Here is a 26,721-nt window from a genome sequence, read left to right on the forward strand (position 1 = left end):
ACTTTTGACCAAACACAAAGTTTTCTCACTATAATGTAATCATATAACACCATTACTGAGTATACAATACACAATAGCATCTTAAATTATGGCTCTGTAAGTAGTTAGAAGCATCTCTTATGTAATATGTCTTTGTTCAACATTTCTTTGGGGTAGGCTTGCCTCTTTGCTTCTAGAAGGTAATGAAGGGATATAGACTTTCTCCTAACATGGTGTCAAAACACTGGTCCAAGATAGTAACCTACTTCACAGGATGTCACAGGATTTGTGAAGTTGCTTGAGTATGCTCTCAAGAGGAAAATGGGTTGAATATTTTACACTCTTATACATCCAATTTCTTAAAAATTCAAAATACTTGGGAGTGAAAATTGTACACATTATTTTAACATTTTACCTTATTCCCGGACTCTTTCTCCATGTTTTTCTGGAGAGACAGTTTTTTCCCACACCCACTTGAACCATCTGTGTACCAGGCAAGTTTTCCAAGATGTAAAACCAAGTGAAATATGTCCATTCCATTTATTTAGAAAGGACTATGACTAATGATATCATGGAAAAAAATGGCGTAGTTAATGAAAAAGTGCACTCTGTGTGAATGGCCAGGGAGGACTAACTCTTATGGCCACGTAAAGCCATGACTTACAGATAAGTATTCACCACCAGTACTTTCCAAACTTATCCACCAAAGACCTCCTGTGGGAAGAAGAGGGTTAGTTCAGTATTACCTGTAATGTAGAGGTATCCCCTGTGAGATGAGGTTCTCCACCATGATCAAATGGTAAAAGTTTTAAAAATTTGTGCAAATTTTGCACTCTACCTCATAATATGACATTGCTTTACATAAAAATATTTAAAATTATTTAACATTTATCAAACTTGACTCTTAAGGAAGATGTGCCATATTTATTATTGCCTTTACATAACCCCTATCTACTGCCTCCACCCTATCCCACCCCCGACACTGGCATGTACCCTTCAAGCATTACCACAGTTTTGAAGAGCACCAGGTCCTAGGAAATTGCAGCCTAAGCCATGGGATTTTTGTTAGAATTTAAGAGAATTCTTCCACATGTCCCTTTCTACTTTGTTACGTATAAACTTCTGAAATCCTGTTGCCTAGCTCATTAATAAAATCTTTACAATGTAGCTCTAAGCACCTAATCGGTAGCATTTTCTACAGTTAAGATGATTGAGGAATATAAAATCAGCTTCCTCAAATAGAGGTTTTTCTGTTTAGTGAAAAGGATCTATCTGAGATGAGAATTACCTATCCACTTCCCTCTTTAGATCTCGCTGACACTGGAAACCAAACTAAGAAGTTATGAAGCTAATGCTTTTTGTGAGCATTTAGAAAATATGATCAAACAGCAAGCTGGTCATGCTCAGATATGAGTACAAGAAGTGACTTATTTATACATTCAAATTTCAAAACTTCTGTAAGTCCTACCATGTGTGCTGTTAAAGGCTTTTAATTTTAAATTATTTTTGTTAGATAATCCTGTTCAAAGTGACATTATGATTTATTGCCACTAGTCAAGATTCTGATCCCTCATACACTTCTTGTTTGTATCTGTTTTTGTTCTTTGTTACATAAAGACGAAGTTTATATATAAAATTCTGACTGTGTAATATAGGGCTAATGAGTCACAGATGGAAAGATGCTGGCACATTACCATCTAATAACATTTTAAACTCATATTCCATAGTAAAACAAAAGCAAATTGTACACATCTGTTTTCCAACTTGTAGCATTTCTGAATTTGGGTAGCATCTATGTTTCAAGGGCTTTTACTTAGGGAGAAGAAAAAAGAGGATACAGGTCACCTCAAAATTACCCAGACACTTAATAGCCTTATCAGAAAGGATTTGCTAAAACAGATAAGATGTCCTCTGCTTTTGCTTCCTGAGAAGTCCCAGCTCCAAAGAATGAAAGTCAAAGTCATTAGGGCTGAAGAGATGTCTTCATGCTGCAAACATAATTTTATTGGTTCTTTTAAAAAAAGAAAAGTATATCCCAAATAAGGCGGAAATAAGGCAGAGGACTATGCCAAGACTCACAAAATTTCAAAAACTAGAAATTTACGGGCTTTTACTAAGGATATCCTCATAATAGATTTGGGCAGAAGAGGGGAAGGGCAGTGAGCAAGAAGGAGCGTCTGGGAAGGCTGCAGACACTTGAGTCCATGTAAGCTGTGGTTGCTGTTTATTTTATTTGTATGGTAAACATGTTCTGTGTGGAGAAAAAAATGGAATAAAAGGCTGCAATATCTCATGTCGGAAAAGACACAGAGCACAGGCCAAAGTTCTCTCTCAGACCCACCCAATTGATAGCACCTATGAAGACAGGTTAGTACAAGTTAGTGAAGTACAAGTCTCTAAAATATCTCTCCCCTGTTCTCCTTGGTTAAGGAATTCAAAACCACTTTTCTGCTTCAAGGGGTTGTGTGAACTGTCAAGTTCTTTTGGAAAAGTTACATGACAGAAGTGATTACTGCAGAGTGTGACCATAAATCCCTCTGACATGAAATACACATGTTATAGGAGACAGATTTCTACCCGCCATCTCTGCAGGAATTCCTGAAACAGGAAAGATCTGAGAATCATCATATGATTGGAGAGAGAAATTTTGATATGTGGGTGGTAAGACTATCTTTTGTGAGGCAAACTGCATTTATTCTGAGAAATACTTCTAATCAGACTGCAAAATTCTGTTCAGTATTGTCCAAAAAAAAAAAAAAAAGATTTAATAGAATTAATACATGTATGTCCTGAGTTGTAAACAGAATATCCAATGGAGGGAAATTACGGTGTTGCTTTCATAACAGTGTCTGCAGTTATCTCTATATTGTGCTAACATTTTGTATGTAAGATTCTAGAAGTGCTAAGAGTATATACACGGATCCCAGTGTAACTGCCACAAGAGAAGTTACAATGAGTTCTCAATCTGGCCTTTCCATTTAAGGAATGTGTTGCCTGGGGACCTTGTGTGTCTGATTTCCTTTACAGTGTGTCAAACAAGACAAGACTTAGAGCTGGGACAGGGTGGCATTAGATACACGCTTGTTTTGTTTGTCCATCAGTAGAATGTCTGTGTGACGTTTTGTGTCGTGTTGTTTTGGTGCTGTCCCACGTCCATAGGGTCTGCCAGGCTTCCCCACAGTTGCTGCTCTGCACAGTAATCAGATCCTCACCGTCAAGGTTTGTGGTTGGCACCCATGCTGCTCAGTCAGAGCCCGCAATCAGCATAAGAGTGAGCGAGAACAGCTAAATTGGCTTGCCAAGTCCACTTGCTCTTTTCACCATATGCATTGAGTTATTGGATCCTTGGGACCTCGCCTACATCAACGAGGTCAAATATCTATTGAGGAGAATCTTGAACAGAAAAGAGGGAAGGATATTGAAGTTGAGCAAGGGTAATGAAGAGAGGCAGACGTGGCTATCTAGGACCGAGCCACACCTTGATGGTTTAATTTGCACGCATGCCAACACTCTGTGATGTTTTTCGGTCAAATGATCCTAACTATTATGGACTTAGGGCATTTACAAAATGGCAGTCGCGTTCCTGCCACGTTATGCTGGTTGACAAGTCTGACGGAATTTGAACTGGTGCTTGGTCTCTAGACTCTCTGCTCAGAGGGCAGGATGTGGGTGCTGGGAGCTTTCCTGCTTCTTTAACATACTACATGAAAGAGGCCTAACAGCCACAGTGGAATGATGGGATCCAAAAGATTCCTCCCTCACTAAAAATCTGTTCTTGCCATCCTATCTTAGGGTTATATTTCCTTCAAGAAGAGCCAGATAGTCTGATGTCAGACACAAGCACCAGTTCCGTTTTGTTTAATGGTCATTATAAGCCTAATGTGAATATCTTTATTTCTTTCTTGGGGCCTTCTGATGTCTATTCTCCAACTCTCTCACCTCTGAACTTCAACCTTTGACCTCACCTGACTGATCAGATGGTGTTTCCTAAAATCAATCATGGGTTTCTCTCTGCTGATCAGCAGCTCATTAAACGCCGCCTCATTAAGGTAGTGCTTATTCTTGCTCAAGTCTGATTTCTTCTTTACATTCAGTGATTACTCCATTTACTGTTGCTTTACCATTCATCTCTCATGGGTGGGGGTGGGGTGGGAGTATTTATTTGGAAATATCCTAGAACAAAATTATGTCTCGTGAGCTGCATCTGTTTGAAATGTATATGAAAGTACCAAAGTAAAAAGGTATAGAATGCCTAATTTTTTCTTAATTAAAAAAAAAAAAAGCTTAAGTTATATCCAGTAATAGATCCAGTTTCCAAGCTCTCTGGCTTTGGTAATTTATAAATTATTATACAGTTTGACAAGAGCCTGTATGTTTAATTTTGTAGGTTATGAAAGAGTAAACACATTTGTCCAGCTACAAATGCAGTCATTTTATTAAACAAGGTGAATATAACTGATGCAGCATTGTCACGAATTAAGTTATGCAGAACTTTTCTAACAGCTCTGAATATCATGATAACATACACACTATTTCCAAGAGCTGTGAGTGCTGGTTCCTGAGCTGCTTTGATTTTAATAGCATCTACTCAGCTCACCCAGCATGAATATTTATTTGCTCCCTGCTGGCAGGCAAATTGCCTACAGGCTTCATGTTTCTGATTGTTCTGGTTCTTTTCATAGTGTAAATGTGGGTTAGATAATACAAATTTAAAGTGTTGAAAAGAAGACCTGGATCTTTATCTTTCATGGTCACTGTTGGTCTGTTCGCTTCTCCATTGTAGGGTGACCAAGGGCAGGCTGGGCCTCCAGGACCTCCAGGCCCTCCCGGCCCAAGAGGGCCTCCTGGGGACACAGGGAAAGATGGCCCTCGTGGAATGCCAGGAGTGCCTGTGAGTTGCATTTTGGATCCATTCGTTTTAAGGGTCAGCACTGGGATGGAATGGGAAAAGGAGGGGCCATGGGAGTAGGGGGTTGCAGGAAGTGGGGTGATAGGAAAGTCCCCAAGCAGAGAGGGTGCTGCCAGCAGGATTCTTCTTTACCACTCAATCCACGGGGAACCCACATGAACCACAGAGAGACCTGGAGATGGAAACTAAACTGGCTTTCAGGTAAGCCTCAAGAAGTCCATGATTCCTGATCTCACTTGTGTCCTGACTACTTTAGAACACATGAATGTCTTTGGCTTACATGGGAGAATAGCTTGAAAATATAGGTGAGAGATCGGGAATTCTCCAAAGGATCAGTGATAGAGAAAATAAAGTCCCATATGATTTATGGAAGGCAAAGGAGGTAAATCTTTTTAATGTTTACTGCCTTGTAAATCATCGACCAAAAAAAAAAAAAAAAGAAAGAAAGGAAGAAAGAAAAGAAAAAATGTTAATAAAACAGTAATATTAATGGTTAAAACATCAATAGGCATGGTTTGAATATCATTTGTCCTTATTAATAGAAATGATTTAAAAACAATCTCAATACTTAGATCTAAGTACTTAGTTACTAAGATTGATTAAGTGTCAATAATACAGTAGTATAGGACACTACATAAATGGTTTGATTCAGTAGACATAACCCAATAGTTTAAAGAAATATATGGCAAGGTTAAACATTTTTACATTTATATTATGGCTTTAGGACTTGAATTTCAAATTTATTGCTGAACTAATTAATCTATTTATCTATTGCTTTGACTTAAATTATTTTCCTGAGTGTTTTCATAGTACAAATCATGAAAACATTTATCCACAACGTAGAAAGTTTTTAAAACTGAAGACAACCAAAAAGAAAAAAAGTCAGCCATAGCAATTAATGTTTTGGTGTATTTCATTTTTATATTCATATGTTTATGTATTTTTTTAATAAGTGGTTCTCTTTGTAAGAATATAGAGTACTTTATGACTTTTCTGAGACAGCTTTCTTGAAAGCCCTGTTTCCCTTTCTGAACATGGCTGTAAATTTGTCATATGAAATGTAGGATTGACTCCCAACCTATTATTTCCTGGTCTTTAGGACGGCTTTCACCGAACCATCAAAGTTAGTGATTCCATCCTGAAATTGTCTTCACAGTTCTCACCTTTTTTTGGAATGATATCCCAAAAGATAGAGAAAGCACACCTCTAGGGATAGTTAAAGCTCCCCAAAGAATTGCTGGTTGCTGACAAAGATACCTTGAGTGTTTCTTCCACTAAGAAGAGTAGTTGAAATCATTTTGATGGTACAAAATTAGATCATTGGATCTTGTATATTCCTCAAGGTATAGATTACTTTTAAGAAATAAGATAAAGGTAAGGTATGACAAACTGTAAATAATTGAAAAACTATGTCATCCTTTAAATGAACATAATTCATTCATCTGAGTAAGAAATAAGATCTTTTTACACAAAGGTATGAGCAAGGTTTTTAATTCCACAAAGGTAAATTGAACTGGATGTATAGTCTCAGAGTTAATTTTTATATACGTTGATAACCACTAGAAAAAGGTTTTACGGGGGTGCCTGGGTGGCGCAGTCGGTTAAGCGTCCGACTTCAGCCAGGTCACGACCTCGCGGTCCGGGAGTTCGAGCCCCGCGTCAGGCTCTGTGCTGATGGCTCAGAGCCTGGAGCCTGTTTCCGATTCTGTGTCTCCCTCTCTCTCTGCCCCTCCCCCGTTCATGCTCTGTCTCTCTCTGTCCCAAAAATAAATAAACGTTCAAAAAAAGAAAATTAAAAAAAAAAAGGTTTTACGAAAACAAACTGATAGTACTCATTTTTAAAGTCCAACAACTTTTATATATATTGGATATGACAAGACTGGTTTTTCCAAAAAATATCTGTTGCCAATGACTATCAATATAATAATATGACAATAAAACATAATAAGGAATTTGGTAGGAATCTGAGTATTAGAAAACTATGATAGTGGTATGATATAGCACAAATTCTATGTATTTTAACATATGCTATTAATTTTAATAAAACATATCACTTCAGCCATCATTAATCCAGGAAAACAAATTCAAAATCAATCTCTGCACATTTTATTATTTAACGCCTGTACTAAGAGCAATTATCTCTCTATCCTATATATGGAAGTTCTGAGTTCTCATAAAGAGGCCAGATCATCATCTTTATGTCATCATGAACAGAACATAATAAATGTTACTGGAATTACAATTAAATATTTTTCTAGGACCCTTTATTGACTTACAGTATAACCATTCCTACTAGTTTTATTTAGAATACGTTCTTGGCATAATTCTTAAATCTCTGCTGTAATCTAGACTCACTTTATTAAATCCTAAAATGTTTATAAAATGAATTTGAAGGAAGAACACTGGCTTTCTTTTCATTGCATTGTGTTTGCATTCCTCTATGTAGCCTGCAAAGTATATTTGACATTCATGCGTCCCTGTGGGTATTGTGAAAAAGAAAAAAAAAACGATTAAAATGGCTTTTTAATGTTTATAGCATTAATAAATATTATCACTGTTCTTTTTTAAGGGTGAATCAGGGAAACCAGGAGAACAAGGCTTGATGGCAAGTATCTTAATTTATTTTTCTATACTAAAAATAATGGAAGTCCAAATTATTCAAAAGTGTGGTCAAGATTATATGTAACAAATGTTATCATCATATGACCTATAAGGAAAAGAGTGAAAATTAGTAAAAATGGAAAAAGAATGTGGCCTGTCTTTTATGAAGATCACAAAGCAGCACATCCACAGAACTGACCGAGAGGAAAAAGTAGGAGATTCCAGGTGGGAGGAATGACAGCAAGGAAGGTCAAAGGACAGAATATGCTTTGTTCAGCCGCTATAAAGGAAGATTAAGTTCAGGGATATGCCTATTAGCTTAAATAGGAATGAATTTTCAAAGGGTTCAGGTGTTGCTGATCATGAATTAGTATAGTGAAACTTCCACAGGGATTCAAGGAGTTTTTGTTGTTGAAGGGCTCCACCCAGAGAGAGAAACAGTTGTGCCTTCTTGATCCCTGTCATTAAAAAAGATTATGAAATGATTCCACATGGACTTACCCGGAGACATGCAGGTCCCGTTCTTGATGATTTGTTTAGCCTTTGCCAGGGAAAGAGTAATTGGAGCAGCTTGCTGAGCCTTGAAGAGTAGAATTCCTTCAACCTACCTCTCCCTGTCTCTTCCCTGCTATCTCTGGAGCCACCTTTCTGACCTATTTTATGACATGAGCAACATTGGGGAACACAGGTTGACATTCTAATAACCCAAATTCCAGAGGACAGCTATGTCTCACATTCGTCCTGGATGCAGTGATCACAATTGACTTGATCGTGTGTATTCTACACAATTTGTGGCACACAGACGCAGGTGTTTAGGGTGTAACGTTTATTTTACAAAATGAGTTAGCTAGGTCCTAATGCAACTAACACACAAGAATACAGCAGTCGGTCAGGAATTAAAACAAATGTGCGAATGGGTTAAAGGTTCAAGACTTCTCCCTGAACAGGATGCCTTCAACAGCCCTCCTGGGGAGAAACGTCACCGAGCTGTAGTCCTAGCTGTGGTGGAGGTGGCTTTGAAACATCGCTGGTGAGATGAAAGCACCCTGGAATGGAGTCTGATCCACCCCACCCCCCTGCCCCCGGAAATTCTTTGTTCCCAACATATAATATCAAGATAGTGAACGGATACAGATGACTTGAAAGTGGACGAACTATCATGGCTTCTTGAAAAAAATAAAATGAAAGAAACACAACAAAAAAGATAATGTGTAAAAATTAAACAAAACATATGTCATAAGTGGCAACTTTGAGTACAAGTACAGCATTGGTTCTCAGGGTTACAGGGTCACGGGAGTGAAGGATTCTTAGAAAACTATAATATAAATTTTGAAACTGCTTTAAGCAACTGAATGCAACTGTAATTTCTATCCTGGATGATGCTCAAAACATATTCCTCCCAAACATTGTTACATTGAAGGCTCCTTGGGATTCTCAGGAGCCCATGTTTGTCCCCAGGTTTGCACATTCCACTCGGATTTTTATCATTGCCACTGGCTTTCTACCTTGATGCCCAATGCATCGTCCTAATACACAAAATTCTAAAATAAAATGGATATTTTAAAAATTATAATCTTATCTTCCTTAAGATATATTCTAGAATATACTATGTGAATCACAGTTTAATGTCATTTCCCTACAGTTCCTAGCTTAATGTCATTAAATATAAATGTTCCACTGGCCCTAAATGAATTATGTTATTATCTTAGTTTGCTTCAGTTTCCCATTTCATATAGCAACTTTTCAGACGAAGATGATCCCAGACATTTTTTAAATAAATTTTTTCTTCTTTTTAAACTCTTCAGATTTAGTTCATATTCTCATTTTTAGAATGCAGCTAAGAAACTTGATTGAAATCACAAATGTTCAAAGGATATGTGTAATGTAATGATCTTCTAAAGTGCTGTACTGTTTTTAAAGATACAAAACTTTTTTAAAAGAAAACTTCCATTATATACATAATGTATATATATGTATTGGGATACATATATATAATGTGTATATATATATATACATATATATAAACAAATCAAATATATACATATAAACAAATCGCAAGTATATATCTCAGTGAATTTTCACAGTGAACACAACTATACAACCACAAACCAGAGCAAGAAGTACAATGTTAGCAAACCCCTCTCTACCCTCCAGTCACCATCTGCCTCTTACCAAAGGTCACCACCATCCTGATTCTGCCACCATAGATTAATTCTGCTTGCATTTGAATTTTATATTAATAGAATCTTACAGTATATACACTTTTGTGTCTGGCTTCTTTCGTTCAACATTACATTTGTGAGATCATCCACCTCTATTTTAATAGCCTTCACAGCTGCTTAAAAAAAATTAGGAGGAAGAACCTTACTTCCTTGACCTACCCCGTTAAAACTACATCACTCAAATAGCAGTAAATGAATGAATAGTCTGTCTGACCTTGGGCAAGTCACTTAACCTCTAATTTCTCATCCGTAAAGAAAGGATAATAATACCCTCTCTGCCTCCCTTATAAGGTTGCCAAAGACAAATGCAATAAATTAGGGGAAAGCACTTTAAAATACATAACGAAGAACTATATGAGTGTGTTATTATTATTATCACTCAGTTGTTCCCCCTAGAGTAAATTACAGGTGAACATGGATTTATATAACAGATGTATTCCTGTAAAGTTCTGTATGAATCAGATTTTCATAAATCAACATATCTTAAATGTTCTGGGGAATTTTGCTATTTCAAGCAATCCTATTCAGACTCTTTTTGTGAAGCAATATAATCCTCTAATTCCTCTTCCCCTCTTAAAGTGAAATATTTCTATGGTTTAAAAAGCTATCGTTTTTTAAAAAAACAGTTATATTTGTTAACGTAAATAGCACTTATATATTTTAACCTGTATCAAAGAAAGAAGATGATACTGAAAAAATAATAGTTTTCATGGGAGAAAATTTTCACTGGAAATTTTCTTTGTTTTTCCTTTTAAATATTACGTTCGTGTGCACACACACACGTGTGTGTGTGTGTGTGTGTGTGTGTGTGTGTGTGTTGACTAGAAGTCTGGTAGGGAGAAAAATACATTGCCTGAGTAGTTCTGGACTCAAAACTGCTTAGGGGAGTGAATGACTATAGACTGTGATCTCTTTTACTGATCTGTAACGTGTAGGCAGTCATTCCTAATTCATCTATCTCACTGGGTTCTGGTGAGAAGCAAATGAAAGAGCAATAATATGGAAATGCTTTATGAACTACAAAGAGTTCCATAAATAAGAAGTATCACTGTTAAGATGAATCCCTGGTGACATAACTTAGCATACAGAAAGGCCACTCTATGAAATATAAGGGCTAAGAACCGTGTGATTACAGCTATCAGTTACATTGCAGCGTATTAGATACTGTGATCGATAGTGCAACTTATTCCTTGGGTCCTATTTGCGGTTACCAGTTTTTATTTTTGGCCTTCTCCTATCGTCTTACATTATCAATTTTTCATAACAATCGCCTTCTCATCCACAAGTTAAAACAAGGAAAGGTAACAAACAGCATGGCTCTCATCTTTTCCACAGTATGCAAAACTCACTACGTTTATCAGTGTGGGTAGTGGAGGAGAGGGTCTTGAGAGGCACTGGAGAATTTCTCAAAATGTAAAATGTCTCTGATGATGAAATGAAAAAAACTAGGAGTGTTCTAAAATTAGCTCTTACAAAACCGTTTATGAGTGTGTCAGGTGGGGAATTAGTTTTCATAATCCAGGATATATATTTTATATGGCAAAAATAATCATCTGAAGATTAACAGCATCTCTGATAGAATAAAAAGGGCCTGCAGCAGTTCCACATTTATTTAATCCTGCTGTGCATCTATTCTGTAAACATGACCTTCGGGTTTTCTGAGAAGTTCAGGATGAGGTTTTCAAACACAGACTCTTGAGTTAAAATAAATTGGACTCCATTTAAATAAGAAGAAAACCATTCTAGGTCATCAAACTAGACCCTAGAATCAAAGCGAGGACTGACCACAGTTGGAAGCTGCAAAGTTGTGAACCCTAGCACAAGTGATCTTTATTTTTCAAGTTTTTCAGAGGTTTAAATAGCTGTTAAAATCTTATTTTTGAAATTATCTTTTCTTCTGACATTCTTACTGTTTCCTTCTTTGGTAAATAGTGGTAGGAGTTCTCAAAAGCATAAAAGATAGATATGCCAACTCATCCCAATTTCCTGGAAATTATTTTTTGGTCCAAAGTGTCTACATCCAAGGCTTTATAGACCAAATCACTTTTCTTACTCTAAAACCCTTTCCTCCTCCCTCACTCTCCTCCCAAATATATGCAAATTCCTTAGCATATCCATTTGTCTCTTTCTGAATTATGAGAGTACTTAAAATGTCACTCATTGGTTCCTGGTAGTGTCAGAGAGTTCAAAAGTCAGAAAAAATTTTGCGGTTATTGTTCCTTAAAGTGAAATTTGGACTTATGTTCTGAAGAGGTTATCGATATTTTCAGCGTATTTTAATTTTGCCTGAAAACACATTTAATTCATTTGGCTCAAGTGAATATAATGCATTTTATGTTAACTAATTACATAAGCATAAATAATTGCTTCTGCTTCAATTAAAATAAAATTGAAATAACTAATATGTGAAGATTTGCTTTAAATATATTTAGTTGTAATGCATTGCTCTCCCCCATCTAAAACTCATCATTTTACTTTGCTCTGCCAGCTGTCTTGATCAGCAGGATGGCAGACATGAGAGACAACAGCAGACTTCTCTTTGTGATTATAATCTCGCAGAGAAAGCAAAACCCCAGACCTTCAAATGACAAATAACAAAAATGACCAAAACCATCCTTAGGATAGTTAGCTACTAGACTAGATTTTAACAATGGAATCTTGTTCAGTAAAACTGCGTTTAATTCCATTGTGCACACTGCCCTGCTGGGATGCCTTAGCAACCGTTCTAATGCTTTATTATCCTCACTTAATCTGATTGTCCGTGAAGTACAAGTAAATGCCACTCTAACAGAGTCCTTCCCATCTCCATGGTGTTTTTGTCTAGAGCCTGTAATGTTTGGTTTTCCAAATGGACCAAGATAAAGTAGACAAGTAATACCTCCTCCTCCCAGTGCTGTTGCACAGCCCTGTCCAGTTGCCCGACTCAGAGGAACTCACTGTGAATTCCTGTGCCCTGGACTTCTACAGAAGTGTCAAAAAGTCACGTTGGTGTGGTAATAGAGAGTGACGTTTGACTTGTCTTTAAAGCTGGCTCAGTGTTTTAGAAACAAAAAATTGACTTTTGAAGGAGCATTTTCGGTAGTGGTTTAAGAACACAATCAAGGGGCGCCTGGGTGACTCAGTTAGTTAAGCATCCGACTTTGGCTCAGGTCACGATCTCACAGTTTGTGAGTTTGAGCCCTGCATCACTCTTTGCTGACGGCTCTGAGCCTGGAGCCTGCTTCAGATTCTGTGTCTCCCTCTCTCGCTGCCCCTCCCCCCCTCTCTCTTACAAATAAACATTAAGAAATTTTTTTTAAAAAGAACACAATCAAGTAACATAAATATGAAAAGATAGTCTCCAAGGCTGAATACATTACTGTCTGTATTCTTCTCTATCTCATTTCCTTTTTTAAACAACCTCTAGGATGTGCATCAGCTCTATTTTTAACTATTTTACACTGGTTCCAGATAAAGGTCTAGTAAGCTATATCATATTAGACAAATTAAGATATCTAGGTTTTAGATGCCTCATCTGTAAAAGTGGTGAGACTAAATGATATCTGAGTCCTCTTCCATATTTGAAGTCCATCATTCTATTCTGTTTTCATTATAAATGCACAGATAAATATTTTATAGCCATTTAGCCATATTATATATGCACATCTATATACTCTATAAATAACTAGATACAGTAAACAACAGTCATGTATTAAGTTTTAGTGCAAGAAAGCCTTAAAAATGGTCTCCTTCAATTTATAATCAACCTCTCTAGTTATCATTTCTTTTAACTTAGGATCCAACATACTGTAGAGCTATACGAACGCAAAATGTCGTTCTTGTATGAAGAGATTAATGAAATTCAAATCTCTTTACCAAATTCTGTTAGATTACCAAATCTCTCTGTTAGATTAAGAAGAAATTTCTCAAATAAACTTGCGTCCATATAAGTCCTGTGCCTAACATCTGCAGATTAAGGGCAAATGTGCAAATTTTAGGGCAAGAGTACACATGGAAGCCCTTATACAATGTGTTGAAATATTTAACAGGTATAAACCAAATTAATAAACTGGCAAGTAAAATATGTTGTCCTGTGACCTTCACAGGTATGTCCTCATAGTGACTTGAAAAGTTCAAATGCGGAACTGTTGCACTCCTTAGAGATCCAAGGCAGAGTGTGGTAGCATGCAGAGAGCTGTGCCCCAGCTCTGGCCTCTGAACCTGGCCTGCTCCCTTTCCATCCTACACCTACCTCATCCTTCAGCTTTATGAGACTGGGGCTTTCACCTGAGGACATTCTGGGATGTTCACAGGATCGAACTATATCCACATGCCTCAAAATACTTTTTCTTCTTCCAGTTTATTGTGCACACCGGTGGTGTGGTTCACCTTTGGAAGAACAGACCCGAAGAAGAGGCAACTGTGCATAAACTGAATGACCAAATGATATGAGTCAATGAATCGATAACTCAAGTACTAATACAAAGGAGTCACCTTTATATTTTTCTCCTAACAGGTGTCATTGCATACCAGGAGTAGGAGTAGGTGGGATAAATCCAACAGAATCACTATAAAACTTCTTTTTCTCCTTCATCTTCATAAATTCATTTGTGTGTTATAGATTATTTGTATGTCTGTGTTCATATGTGTGGTATAACTAAAAGACTGATTTTCATGAAGATAGTGGAAAAGTAATTGTATCAATTTCTAGTCACGCTATGTGGCTATTTGTAAAGTACAGTGTAAAAGAGAAGAAATCTTAGGAATCATCTAATATTTCACTTCACAGATAAAGGGATAACATCAGAGTGGTTAAATAACTTGACCAAGATCACAAAGCAGTCAGTGGCAGAACGAGGATGGAATTCAGTTCACCTGACTGTGTTTTATACAGTCTAGATTTGTAGTTTGTAATATGTGTGGCCATTTAAATTTAAATTTAAATTAAATAAAATTTTAAATCCAATTCCTAATAATTGCACTAGCCACAATTCAAGTGTTTAGTGGCCTCTTGCCTTAGTGGTTACTATACTGGATCTAGCAAAATAGACCACTGCCATCATTCCAGAAAGTTCTGATGGACAGTGTTGGTCTAGATAGAAAATAAGCCTGAATAGTAGATGAGTATATATTATCATCCTAAATTTATGTCCTCCTTCTGCTGATCATGGGATATTTAAATGTTAGCAGCTAGTGTTTCTCAGCATTGTTGATTTAAAATAGGAAAAGCACTTACACTTTACTCAATAGAAATATTTTTTTACTGAGTGTAGTGTACAGTGATAGGCCTTTGTGAACCATAAATTTGTTTCCTTTATGGCACGCTAGGGAAGTGTGCTTAATCACAGAGGGCAGAGGAAGCCTGTTAATTTTTCCTTCTTTCCGGGTCATTTCCATTTTGAGTTCAGCAACAAGAAACAATTTATTAAATATTTAGAAGGGATGGAATGAGCTAATTTCAGCTCTGGATATCTGGTGAGAGGTGATAGAGTCTCTGTTTTGGGACCTAATCAGAACACAGATTCTCAAATACCTAGCTTTGTCTTTAATCTGAGGTGGTAGTTAATGCTCAATATTTAGTCTTGGGTCCTGGTTTTGTTAACTACTGAAAAAAATGTATTACTTCTTTAATTTCCTGAGCTTTAAGAGACCTTCCTTACAGAGGTCATGGCTTCATAATCTTGAGAAACACCAATAAATGACTCATCCCTTTTACCCCCAAAACTCAGCACATGAGATGAATAAGTCAGAAAGAATTTATCCTTTTTAAAAAATAATGACTCCATTTAAAACTTTTAAATCAAATATTCACAAATTTCTCTAAAGACATGCCATGTTATTGATAGTCTCCAAAGTAGACCCGTTTTTAGAGGAAATAATGGAAATTGTTTAATAATAAGAATTTGAAATATAATAGAAATTATGGAATTATATATATAATTGACACAAAAATCCCAGATACTTAAAGAGAAACCACTGCCTCAAAACTGGGAACTCCTTTCGATGATAGAGGTATGGTGGTTTGAGTGGTAAAATGGTGGAGGAAATCCAGTAAATGCAATTTAATAATTTTTATATTCATTAATGCACTCTTTCAATTTAATCAATATTTACTTGCTAGGCCCTGACCTAGGTACTGAGGATGTAAAATATATGACCTGAAGAATTTGCTGCCTAGTCAGATAGATTTTATAAATATGTGAAATATTAAGATATAGCCAGTTGAAATGTGCTAGAGAAGCAAAGAGGATAAAAACCAGCTCTGTCTGGGTGCCTTGGAGAAGTCTCACAAAGGAAGTGAGTTATGACTGCTGAGCCTCGAAGAATTATTAAGAACTTCACGTGAAGACTAATAGGAGACTGCTTGGGAAAATATACATGATTAAGTGTGACTGAAGACAGAGTCCATGAAAGACTCAAAACAAGATATGAGGCTCTCCCATCTCAGCACTATCCCCCTCTTCCTTGTTTATGCTGTGTTCCTTCATACCCAGTTCAACTAAATCATTGGCTTTTACACTGAAAACATTTCAGCACACTCTCTTATATTCTAAACATTTCCCAATAGTTCCTAGTTTGGCATTTCCACACACTTAAGCTATGAAATCTGAATCTGGTAAAACATGACTTGAATTATACTCCAGACATACATATAATAGTGGCTAGAGTTTATGCTTCGTGACCGCCCCTCATCAAGCATCCAGATAGAAAATGGAATTTTATATATCTTAAATGAATTCTTCCTAAGACAAATTTTCATTGTTTATTTCAAATTTCCTCCTACTCCTTATAAACCAGGCTAATGTGTTTTCTGATCTTGTGATGCATTTGACCAGGTTAATATTTTTCAAAAAGTTATAATTACAGTCTTTTATACCGCGTCCCTGAGAAATTCTGATACCAACATTTTATGACTCCAGAAGTTAGATGATATGTGTTATCATTCTTCCCTATAGAACCTGACTTTAATGTATTTTCTTCATTTCGCCTAACTTTTATTAAATCATGGAAAAATTCTTAACTCAAAAAGGAAATAATTTTAAATGGCTTAATAGTTTAGGGCTTCTATCCTCCCCTTCACAGATGGACCACCTCTTTCTTGTTCCCTGTGTTTTTTATTACAGAAGCTGGTTGTATATTCTTGTATCCAGAAATGACCAGCAGCTTTCAAAGCTTCAAATTTTACTGTTAGCCATCAGGGACACAACAGGAACTGTGTCCGCCCCCTGCTCACACAGAACATCATTTCCTAATAGCAGGCAACCAGAACTTGCCTTGAAACACCTCCCAAGAGGCAACCCAAAGCACATCATTTAGAAACTCTGCATCCTGTTTAAGTAATTAATACCTCAATCAAATTTGTACTAACGTCGGTGGTGTCAGAAGAATTCGTTAATTTTTTTCCATTCCATTTCATTTCATTTCATTTCCATTCCACGATCAAGCTTTTTTTTTTTAATTAAAAAACTTTTTTTAATTAAAAAGTGGTTTTTTTTTAATTTTTACAAACTGGAAAGTGCAGCCAATGCATAATGGTTATAGATACATCCATTTCTTCACTGTGTGCTTTGAAGATTAACTTAAGTTGATAATTCTAGCTATGATTTGCATAATGGCTCTCTGAAGTACATTAGAGGCCTTGGACCTACATCCACATCCACATCCACAACACTTGCCGTATTAATGAGACTGTATAACTAAGATGATTTTTGCTTGGTTGTGTTAATGTAGAAGCCATGAACTGAATTCCTCCACTCATTCTTGCATTTAGAAGTAATCTCGAGGCTATTAGAGTATGCCAGTAGTGTTAGAATGACTTGGGTAAATACCAGGGTGAAAAATCTTCTCATGAACATCTTGAGACACTGTTGTCTATGGTACACGAAAAATTTGTCTTATTTTATGTATTTATTTATTCCTATCATTTTTATTATTCTCAAAGTAAACACTGTTGTGCTTACAAAAACCTATAAGGCCATACAAATATGATCTCCCTTCCCTATCCATATTGCCACCTTCAACTACCTACCTGTAGCCTGCTCAGTGTTCTTTAAACACACTTAGCCTGTGCCCATCTCTTGGCTTTTGTGCTTGCTATACCCTTGCCTAGAACATTCTTTTCCCTTCTAGATGCATGCCTCTGCCTGACCTCCTCCAGAGCACTATCCAAGAGACACTTTATCCCTGAGGACTTCACTAAGTACCCCCCACACTTTACAATACTACCACATCTACTTCTTCTAATCCTTAATCCCGTTTGCTTTAGCACTTAACCACTTGACACACTTTATATTTTACTTGTTTATTTGTTTATTGTCTTTCTCCATTCACTAGAGTACGAAGTCTAGGAGAGCATGCAGTTTTGTTTATTTTGTTCTCTGCTATTTCCTCAGCACCAAGAAAATTGCCTGACACTCAGTGGGTACTAGAAAACTATTAAGTGGATGAATTAATGAATGCAAAAGGATTCACTGAGCAATTACCATATGCCAGCTACAGTGCATGACAGAAGACATTTAGTGTGAAGAAAGAAGTAACCAGACAATTACAATACTGTTGGTAAATTCTATGAAGGAAGTGCTGTCATAAGGGTGCTTTGGAAAACAAAAGAAGGGAACCTAAGCCCATGCATGGGGGCAATGAGCTCTGAATGATGGAATGGGTAAAGAAGAGAGGACCAACAGAAGGAAGTCCATTAGGAACAGACAGCCAGTGGTACAGAGTTGCAGAGATGTGAAAGCATGGCTCATGTGGTGAACCACCACTATTACAAAAGCTCTGACCTTTCTCAAAAGCTATGGAAAGCCATTGAAGGGTTTTCAGCAGAGGAAAGGTATGAACCGATTAGTCTTCTAGAAAACTCACTCAGGCAGCACTATAGAGAGAGGTGGAAGGAGACGAAAGGCTGAATGGCCCTCAGGTAGACGCCCATCAACTATGTGGGAGAGAAGAGGGTTTGAACAAGGGCATAGTAATACAGCTGATGCAAAGGGCAGGATGGAGTGATTCTTGAGTAATTATCTGATGGGCTAGGAGCAGGAAGACGAAAAGATCACTCCCAGACCTGAATCACACACTTACTGGTGAAGGCAATCACCAAATGAGGACTATCATATTTCTTTGACTTACTTGTTCACCATAGTCTACCTATTTTACATGATCTTTATATATGGAATCTAGCAGGGGTGAAGGTAAACAGGAAAGAATATCAAGTGCGCTAATTTATTTCTTGTTTATAAGTTTTGCATAGCTCTCCATCGTCTCTTCCATAAGATCACAAAAACCTTGGTTTAAATTTTTTTCTGCATCTAGATGAGTGATGTTATTACTCCACACTTAGAATTTTTCAATGGCTCACTGGGTTTTTATCTTTCAAATACATCACCTAGAACCTGTACCTAAACGAGTGTATTTTAAGGTTTAAATTACAGTTTAACACGTTTGGAGTTAAAGAAATACAGTTTAATATGTAGAGATTCTATATGTTGTACAGTTTTTAATCTTGAGACATAGACACAGAAATTACTTTGAAAAATAGAAGAGATGAAATTATTCCCACTTAAATTGGTTCCTTACAAAGCATATGCAAATATAAAGGTGCCCACCAAGAAAATATCTAGAAAGCAACACTTTATTGATTAATAAAAGTAGAATTAAAAATATTGACCCTTTAGTTTAGAAAAATTGATTTGATCCAAACACAAGTCATGGAGATAATAATAATGGAATTATTTTTAAAATCTTAAAACACTAGAATAATTGTCTTTAATTTAGGAATCATAAAAGCACTAGTTTGACTAGTAAGTAATGAACTTATAAATTTTTATCTGAGCCATTATTCCAATGACTTTTGAGCACACTGAAAATATAAATAAGTTTAAGAAGGTTAGATGGTTAGTGAATGGTTCTATGGGATTTTCCCATAACCTTATTAATTTATATTTATAGTCAAAACCAGAAGATTATTTAAATGTGAATATCTTAATCAACTGGTAGCAACATATTCTAACTTCAAAATCAATTTTGATCAGTGAAGCTTTCATTGGTAAAGTTAAATTTAATGACCACAATGTCACAGATATATAATGAGATAATTAACTAAGGAAACTCAAAACACATACATATAAGCAAAATCTTGTTCAGCAAAATAACTCTTTGGGGTGCGCTCGTGCCCGTGTACGTGTGTGTGTCTATACTTACTCAAATGTACGTCTGTGCGTTATATCCAGTTCCACTTTATTCCCACTCCCCTGCTAGTAACAGATGACACTCTCCTTGGCTTGCTACCATTTTTCCTGCCAGTGAATTCAAAGGAATATATGCACATTTTTGGTAGCTGAGAGTATACCCTTGGCAACGTAGTTATGAATAATCCACAAGACATGTATTCACAATTCAAAGTCAATGTTACATTTTTAAAACTGCTTTTTTTTTTAGAGTTTAGCAAAAATAGAAATAATTTCCTAACTGTGAAGAAAAAGTTTTTATTTATTTTCTCTATAGCTATCCTTTGATTTTCATGAAATACTGTGTTGAAATAGACAATTTAATTTTATGGATTTCACAGTTATGGGTAGTCTTTCTAAATCTTTGATTTAATGTGATCATGCAACAGAGACAATATGCGAAAATACCAGATATGTTAGTCTCTAGTTAAAACACTTGATTTCGGAATTGCTCTGATTTCCTTTCCTGGGTTGTCCGTCAATGTACCAAATTGTCAGCTGTACTGAACAATATTTTTTCAAGTGGCAAAGTTAAGTTTAAATGGGAAACAAACCTTTTTGAATTGAACATATACATTCTCAGTCTAAACACTGAATTAATGCACCTTTTGTTATATGATTTCCTTTCTAACGTCAACATTTTAAGAAGTGAAATGCCCTGGAGACGCTTGGGAAAATGGAATCATAGACCATGATAAAACCCAAATCGTCTTCGACTGTCACATCTCCCATCACTACAACTTCCAAATTCTGCCTTTACTTAGCATTAGCATTCACTTCCCAAACAATTTACCCAAGTGAGGGATGATTAAACCTGTTTATGTACTAAGGGGAAGGAACTGGTTTGAAGCAGGAGGCCCTGATACAGATGCAGGGATAATTGATGGAGAAAGATCCCCTAGGACAGAGGCAAGGATGGATTCCAGAGTCTACTGGATGAATCTTCCCGCAGAGGAGTGTCTCTTTTCCCTCTGACATAGGAAGCAGGTCCACGTGGGTTTGGATTGATGAGAGACATGATGTTGAGGGAATTTACACCTGATAGCCTCTGTTTTCTCTGCAAAATCTGAAACAGGGAAAGTTTTAAATACAAGGAGTGAGATAGGGAAGGAGTATGTCTGACCGCACAGATATGCCGGATAACAAGCTCATTAAGAGGCTGGTTGGTTGAGTAAATAAAAAAGGAACATACAAAGGTGATATTGCACAGTGCACTTTCAATAACCTACAGCTGATTTTATGAGGAAATTCTTATTCTTCCTGTGAGGATTACGAAATAATTTATGAGGAACAGATTCTCTGAATGTTCCTAAACATTGTGTATTTTTCATAAAAACTTATGAATGACTAATTCTCCCTCTAATGTGCACTCTCGTGCTTTCTTTAATGTTACAGAATATGACTTAAGATGCTGATTGTCTGAAATGTCACACATTGAAAATAGGCTAGTAATTGGTAAGGTATAATGGAATACAGAGCTTGTTAACATGAAATGATAGAGTAAGCTAGCATTATAAAAAGTATAACTGTTAAAGTATACTAAAATTAAAAGTGTTTTTGAAAGAATTAGAAAAATGCTTAATATTTTTTTTATTTAAAAATAGACATAAATAGAGTTATAACTGTGTATCTTTGTGCTCTTTTCCACCATCCCAAAATTGTGCCTTGTTCTACATTAAGTGAAAAGGATTCCAATGCTGACTTTGTGGTTGAAAAACTGCCAAATCTGAGAACTGCCATATTTTCAGTTTGTATGTAAATTTCCCCATTCATCTTCCTAAATATCATATTCTCCACCCCCCCCCCTCAACCCCCTGTATCGTAGGTTATCAACAGCTGACCACATCTTTTGTTCCTTTTCTGGTACACCCTAGGTGCTACAATTGATCTTGGCATCCCCTAGTTTGTAAACCAGTTTTTGTGTAGGTCAATTGGCCACATTTCATAAGAGGAAGAATGGAGTAAAACATGTTTCTTTGTGATGCTATTCAATTATTTCCTTTGCAAATCTGCTTACCGAAGTTTTGCAGATGCAGAAGTCAAACAACGTGCCTGTTTGTTGGGGAACCGCACTGCATTTTAACTGCTTCTGGCAGCTACATCTCCAGCCTTCTAAATGAGATTGATGTGATAGATTTTCAGGTATTTGAAGAAACAGATGCTTGTAACAGCAAAGGTTCTTTTTTTTAAAGGAAAAATCAGAATCTTATTGCATATGTTTAATGTTCTTCAAAAGAGAACAAGAGAGAAGAAAAGACCTATTGTGTACTTCCAACCAATAATTTTCGTTTTCCTCAATGTACAAAACATCAGCATATTTCTGCACAGCAAAGGGATCCTTTGCAGACTACGACAGTTTTAATTGGTCGTTTAAGTTTAAATGGTTACATTATTATGTTAATTGAATAGTTTTTCTTTTTTTAGGGTCCTCTGGGGCCTCCAGGACAAAAGGTAGAGTATAAACAGTACTGGGGAAGTAATTATGTTCACATTGCCTAATGGCTAGCATGAGAGGTGAATAGAATTAGCTACTGTAAGCCATGCCGAAGCAATCTGGTTTGTGCATTTTGCTTTCTAAAAATACAATCATATAATGTGAGCCATTAGATTTCTAATCAACTCCATTATAGAAAATCCAATATATCCAGAGTAAATTCTTTTTAAGCTGTCTGCCCCGATTTTGTAGGTTATTGAACTTTTAATTAAAATAGTGGTAAAGCATTGTGACAAAACTTAGAATTTGAAGGGTCAAATGACATTGCAGATTGAATGCATCGTCCTGCTCAAATATATTATTACCAAATGACGTTAGCACTGACCAGAACAAAAGATTTACTCGTTTGGTGACTGTATTCGATTGGCCCACTAGTGTTTTCCTTTGCTTAGGTGACTTCCTGATTGTCATTTCTCAGTCATCAGAATTCACCATTACATTCTGATGGAAAGGGTCTAGTGCTTCTAAAATAACATCAGTACTACAGTAGTAAATATATCAATAGCAGGTAGATGGCCCGCTGCCAACAAAATATCGCTAAGTCTCCATTCCCTGTTACAACTCCCACCTCACAATGGGGGGAACAGGGATATTTAACCTGCAGAAAACTAAAGAAAACAATTGTGTTACAACAGGTGGAAAAGTGATTATTCTTTATCTTTGGAATCCATCAAAGATAGAGACTTCTTATCCCCCAAGTGCTGGGCATGTGGCATCTGTTGAAACATAATCCTACAAACCAAGTAAAAGCCAATGAGTTGTGAGACAACTTGTGTATAAGAACACTTTGTCCTGCGCAGTAATGTCTCTATTAAGCATGGTGTGAAATTGTAAAGCTACCCTAATCCACATGCAACCAGGATAAAATTACTGCCTGAGGCTTCAGGAAGTCTTTTAATGACCCACTCGATATAATTACCAAAAGCACTAAGGAACTTGCTATCTCAATTTGTTTTGCAAATAATAACTATACATATTTTTTCATGACTATGTTTTTAATAGACTTTCTCTCTCAGAGCAGTTTCAGGTTTATATTTACTCTTTTTTAAAAAAAAAAACTTTTCCCATTATTACTAAAGAAATTTAATATTGTACATCAACTTAGGAAAATCTAGTGTGAGACAAAGAATAAACACATTTTATTTAAAAATGGTTTCTCCAGAGCCTGAAAGGGAAATGACATCACTATTTTAAAACACTTGTTGGGGCGCCTGAGTGGCTTAGTTGATTAAGCATCCAAATTTTGGTTTTGGCTCAGGTCACGATCTCATGGTTCGTGGGATTGAGCCCCACATCGAGCTTTGAGCTGACAGTGCAGAACCTGCTTGAGATTCTCTCCCTCTCTGTCTGCCCCTCCCTGTGCATGCACTCTCTCTCAAAATAAATAAACTTTAAAAATAAAGTAAAAAATAAAAATAAAAACATTTGTTAATGTTTCTATATCCAGGTAAACGTCATAGATTTTTTCAGGTGACATTAGGTTTCTTATCCTCAGTTCATCCCACCTATGTCCAACCATTCATAATCATCCATACACATGTGCGTCCATGTCCCAGTGGGCATGCACATACACACACTTAACAATATTTGATGTACTGTTGTGTTATTCCTACTCCCTGTTTAACATTTGTAACACCTTTTCTAGTATTTAGGCGACATATTCACACTCACATGGCTTAAATGTACTCCCTGAAAGTCCGGGAGAAAATGCTTCAAATACAACAAACTTGAGTTTACAGTATGGATCTCCTTTTTGACTAATTATGGAACAAGTGATTATTATTTTAATTACCTTTTGTGTTATGGTATTTAAACTCATGAAATTCAAGAGTTACTGTTACTGCTAGGTTTTTCCAGATGGAACTAAACCAATCTGTTTCTTAAATGCACCCAAATTTAGAGCCAGATGTCCTTCTGATCACTGTAGATCTCAATTTGTGATGTGAATTTCTTTAAAATCATATTAGGGTTAAGTGGATATTTGGAAACATGGTTAAATTTAACTGCATACTTTCTGGGAATGTATGCTTGATAGTCTGCTTACATTATATATTTGAATACAGTGGATAAGATCTGAAAAACTTAGCCTCCCACACATGTTTTAGCAAGGTAAAGTTATGGCTGACATAACTAATAGAATATAAATTTAGACTTGAAATATTTTGTGATTACATCTACTTAATTCAATCATGTCTCTTCTTAGGGTTCTGTTGGAATGCCTGGAATTCCAGGGGTAAATGGTCAAAAGGTAAGTTCTATAGAATATTTTTGATGATTTTAGGGGGATTCAAATCACAGAATTATTCTAGTCTGTAATGTTAGTAAAAAGTTTACATACTTATAAAAACATGACATATGCTTTTGAAATATGGGGACGTTATGGTGCAAAAGATCAAACTAATTTAATTTCTAATGATACAGTAAATAGAAAGTCTTAGAAAATTTTCCATTTTACTTTGATAAGTTTTGTAGGAGATACAACTATGTCTCTCTTATAAATATACATGGAATAGGAAAAACTTTTTGTTTAACATTAATTGTGATAAAATATGCCCAGGTTATTCTTCTCATGACAAAAGTAACATGTATTATTTCCTTCATTAACAAAAGTTATTCTTACAGAAGGAGCCTATTGGAATATTCTGAATCTCGGAGCAACCTCTTTTTACTGTTAAGAAAAATTAGGATTTAAATAGATTTGCCAAGCTCTGGTAGTACACTTTTATTGTTCTGTTAATAATGAGGGGAAAATAAAATAAGAAAACCCTGCAACTCTACATAGACGTGTGTGTGTGTGTGTGTGTGTGTGTGTGTGTGTGTGTGTGTATCTATTCCTGCAACATACTTACCGGTTGGACAGAGAGCATCTAGCATCATCCCACAGGTGGGTCTTGCTCCCCAACAGTTCTGACTGGCTTTTCAATCTAAAATCTCTACAGAGACCAGGAAAGCCATAATGGCGACTAACAAAGCCAGTCTACCAGGAGCCAGGGAGCTGAACTAGGGACTTTCTTGCCTCCCTCAGAGTTTTTGCACTGGCCCTGTGAAATCTTATGACCCATAAGCTGTGTTCAACAGAGAATTTTAAATCCATGCACTCCGGATTAAATTCTGAAAACATAGTGAGCCCAATCCTTACAGACAGAATAGTCCTATTAGTGACCTTTCCCATTTTGTCCATCTTTTCTTCTCTAATAAGACATTAACAATCACTATTTAAAACCTATTGAGTGGCTAGCAAAAGGCATGAGTCTGCCACGTAGAGGCCACATGAATTTTGGCCAAGTCCTTGAATTCTTTGGCCTCAGTTTCCTCATCTATAAAAGGGAGACAATAACAGTTTCTACCTCTTAGGGTCAATATGAGGATTAAATGGTAAGTAGACATGAAACCCTTATGACAGTGTTTGATTTTATAATTAAACTTTTCCTTCATTTTATTTTAACGAAATCCTGGAAATTTGACTGACCTGTGTCTTAAAAGAGGCTTGCTGCTTCCAGAATTACTCAGTTCCTAGTGAAATTAATGTCCTCAAACAAAGCTTATGGTATCCTTTAGTCCACAGCCAAGCACTGTGCAGCTATCAGCACTGAACTGCCCAGTTCACTGCTCTATTTTCCACTTAATAAAATGTATGTCTGTTTGCTTCACAAATCCTGGTGAAGAGCAAAGATTAACTTTCTATTTAGAACATTGCAGATCATGGAAGGAAACATAAAAATTTGAAAGTATATTCACTCTCAGATGGATTTTAAAATTACTTAAGTCAAGATAATATTTACAGAGGACAAAATATAGATATAACAGAAATGTATTTTAAATTTTAAAAAACAAAGCTTGTACACCTAATGTTTTGCTTTCTCTGCTTTTCTTTTTTTTCAACTTTGAGGCAATCATGAAAATTTATAGAAACCTTTAACCTGAAACAAAACAACTTTAAAACTGTCACATATATGTTTATGAAGACCACGTATTCTTTATTTTTGCAGAGGAAATATGCAATTTCCTTAGCAAGAGAAAGGAATGTGACATTTTCTTGTCCTAGTCACCAAGTTTAAATTATATTTCAAGGAAATAGACAGTTAATATTTGCAGTTTTATGTCTTGTTATACATCTTTGTGGCATTTTAAAGTGTTTTCTATAAGGCCTAGGGAAGTTAAATAATTTCACACTTTTATTAAGGTATTAGCAAAATGTAGCTTAAGATTGTTTTTTCTTACTCCATGGGATTTAACCTAAAACTTTGCGAATGAAATTTCTGTTAATGCTAGTCATTATCTAATATTTGCTATATCATCTTTAGGAAAATA

The 26,721-nt window shown here is 36.1% G+C and overlaps 1 protein-coding gene and 1 long non-coding RNA gene across 2 annotated transcripts in view; both read left to right on the forward strand.

Annotated features, from left to right (window-relative positions):
• Positions 1-3,964: 3,964 nt before the first annotated feature.
• LOC116738025 lies at positions 3,965-7,492 on the forward strand. The gene is made up of 3 exons (XR_004343531.1): positions 3,965-4,028; positions 4,763-4,870; positions 7,458-7,492. It is a non-coding gene; the product is annotated as an uncharacterized LOC116738025 (long non-coding RNA).
• Positions 7,493-7,625: 133 nt separating this feature from the next.
• LOC116738055 (collagen alpha-1(XXV) chain-like) overlaps positions 7,626-26,721 on the forward strand; it is a 71,625-nt gene continuing 52,529 nt past the window's right edge. The window contains exons 1-5 of the mRNA XM_032593070.1: positions 7,626-7,700; positions 8,437-8,519; positions 10,847-11,012; positions 22,341-22,367; positions 24,614-24,658. Of these exons, the coding sequence (XP_032448961.1) occupies positions 7,626-7,700; positions 8,437-8,519; positions 10,847-11,012; positions 22,341-22,367; positions 24,614-24,658 (396 nt within the window). The remainder of the gene's footprint in view (positions 7,701-8,436; positions 8,520-10,846; positions 11,013-22,340; positions 22,368-24,613; positions 24,659-26,721) is intronic.

This window comes from Lynx canadensis, chromosome B1 (assembly GCF_007474595.2).
Source record: "Lynx canadensis isolate LIC74 chromosome B1, mLynCan4.pri.v2, whole genome shotgun sequence".
Classification (NCBI taxonomy): Eukaryota; Metazoa; Chordata; class Mammalia; order Carnivora; family Felidae; genus Lynx; species Lynx canadensis.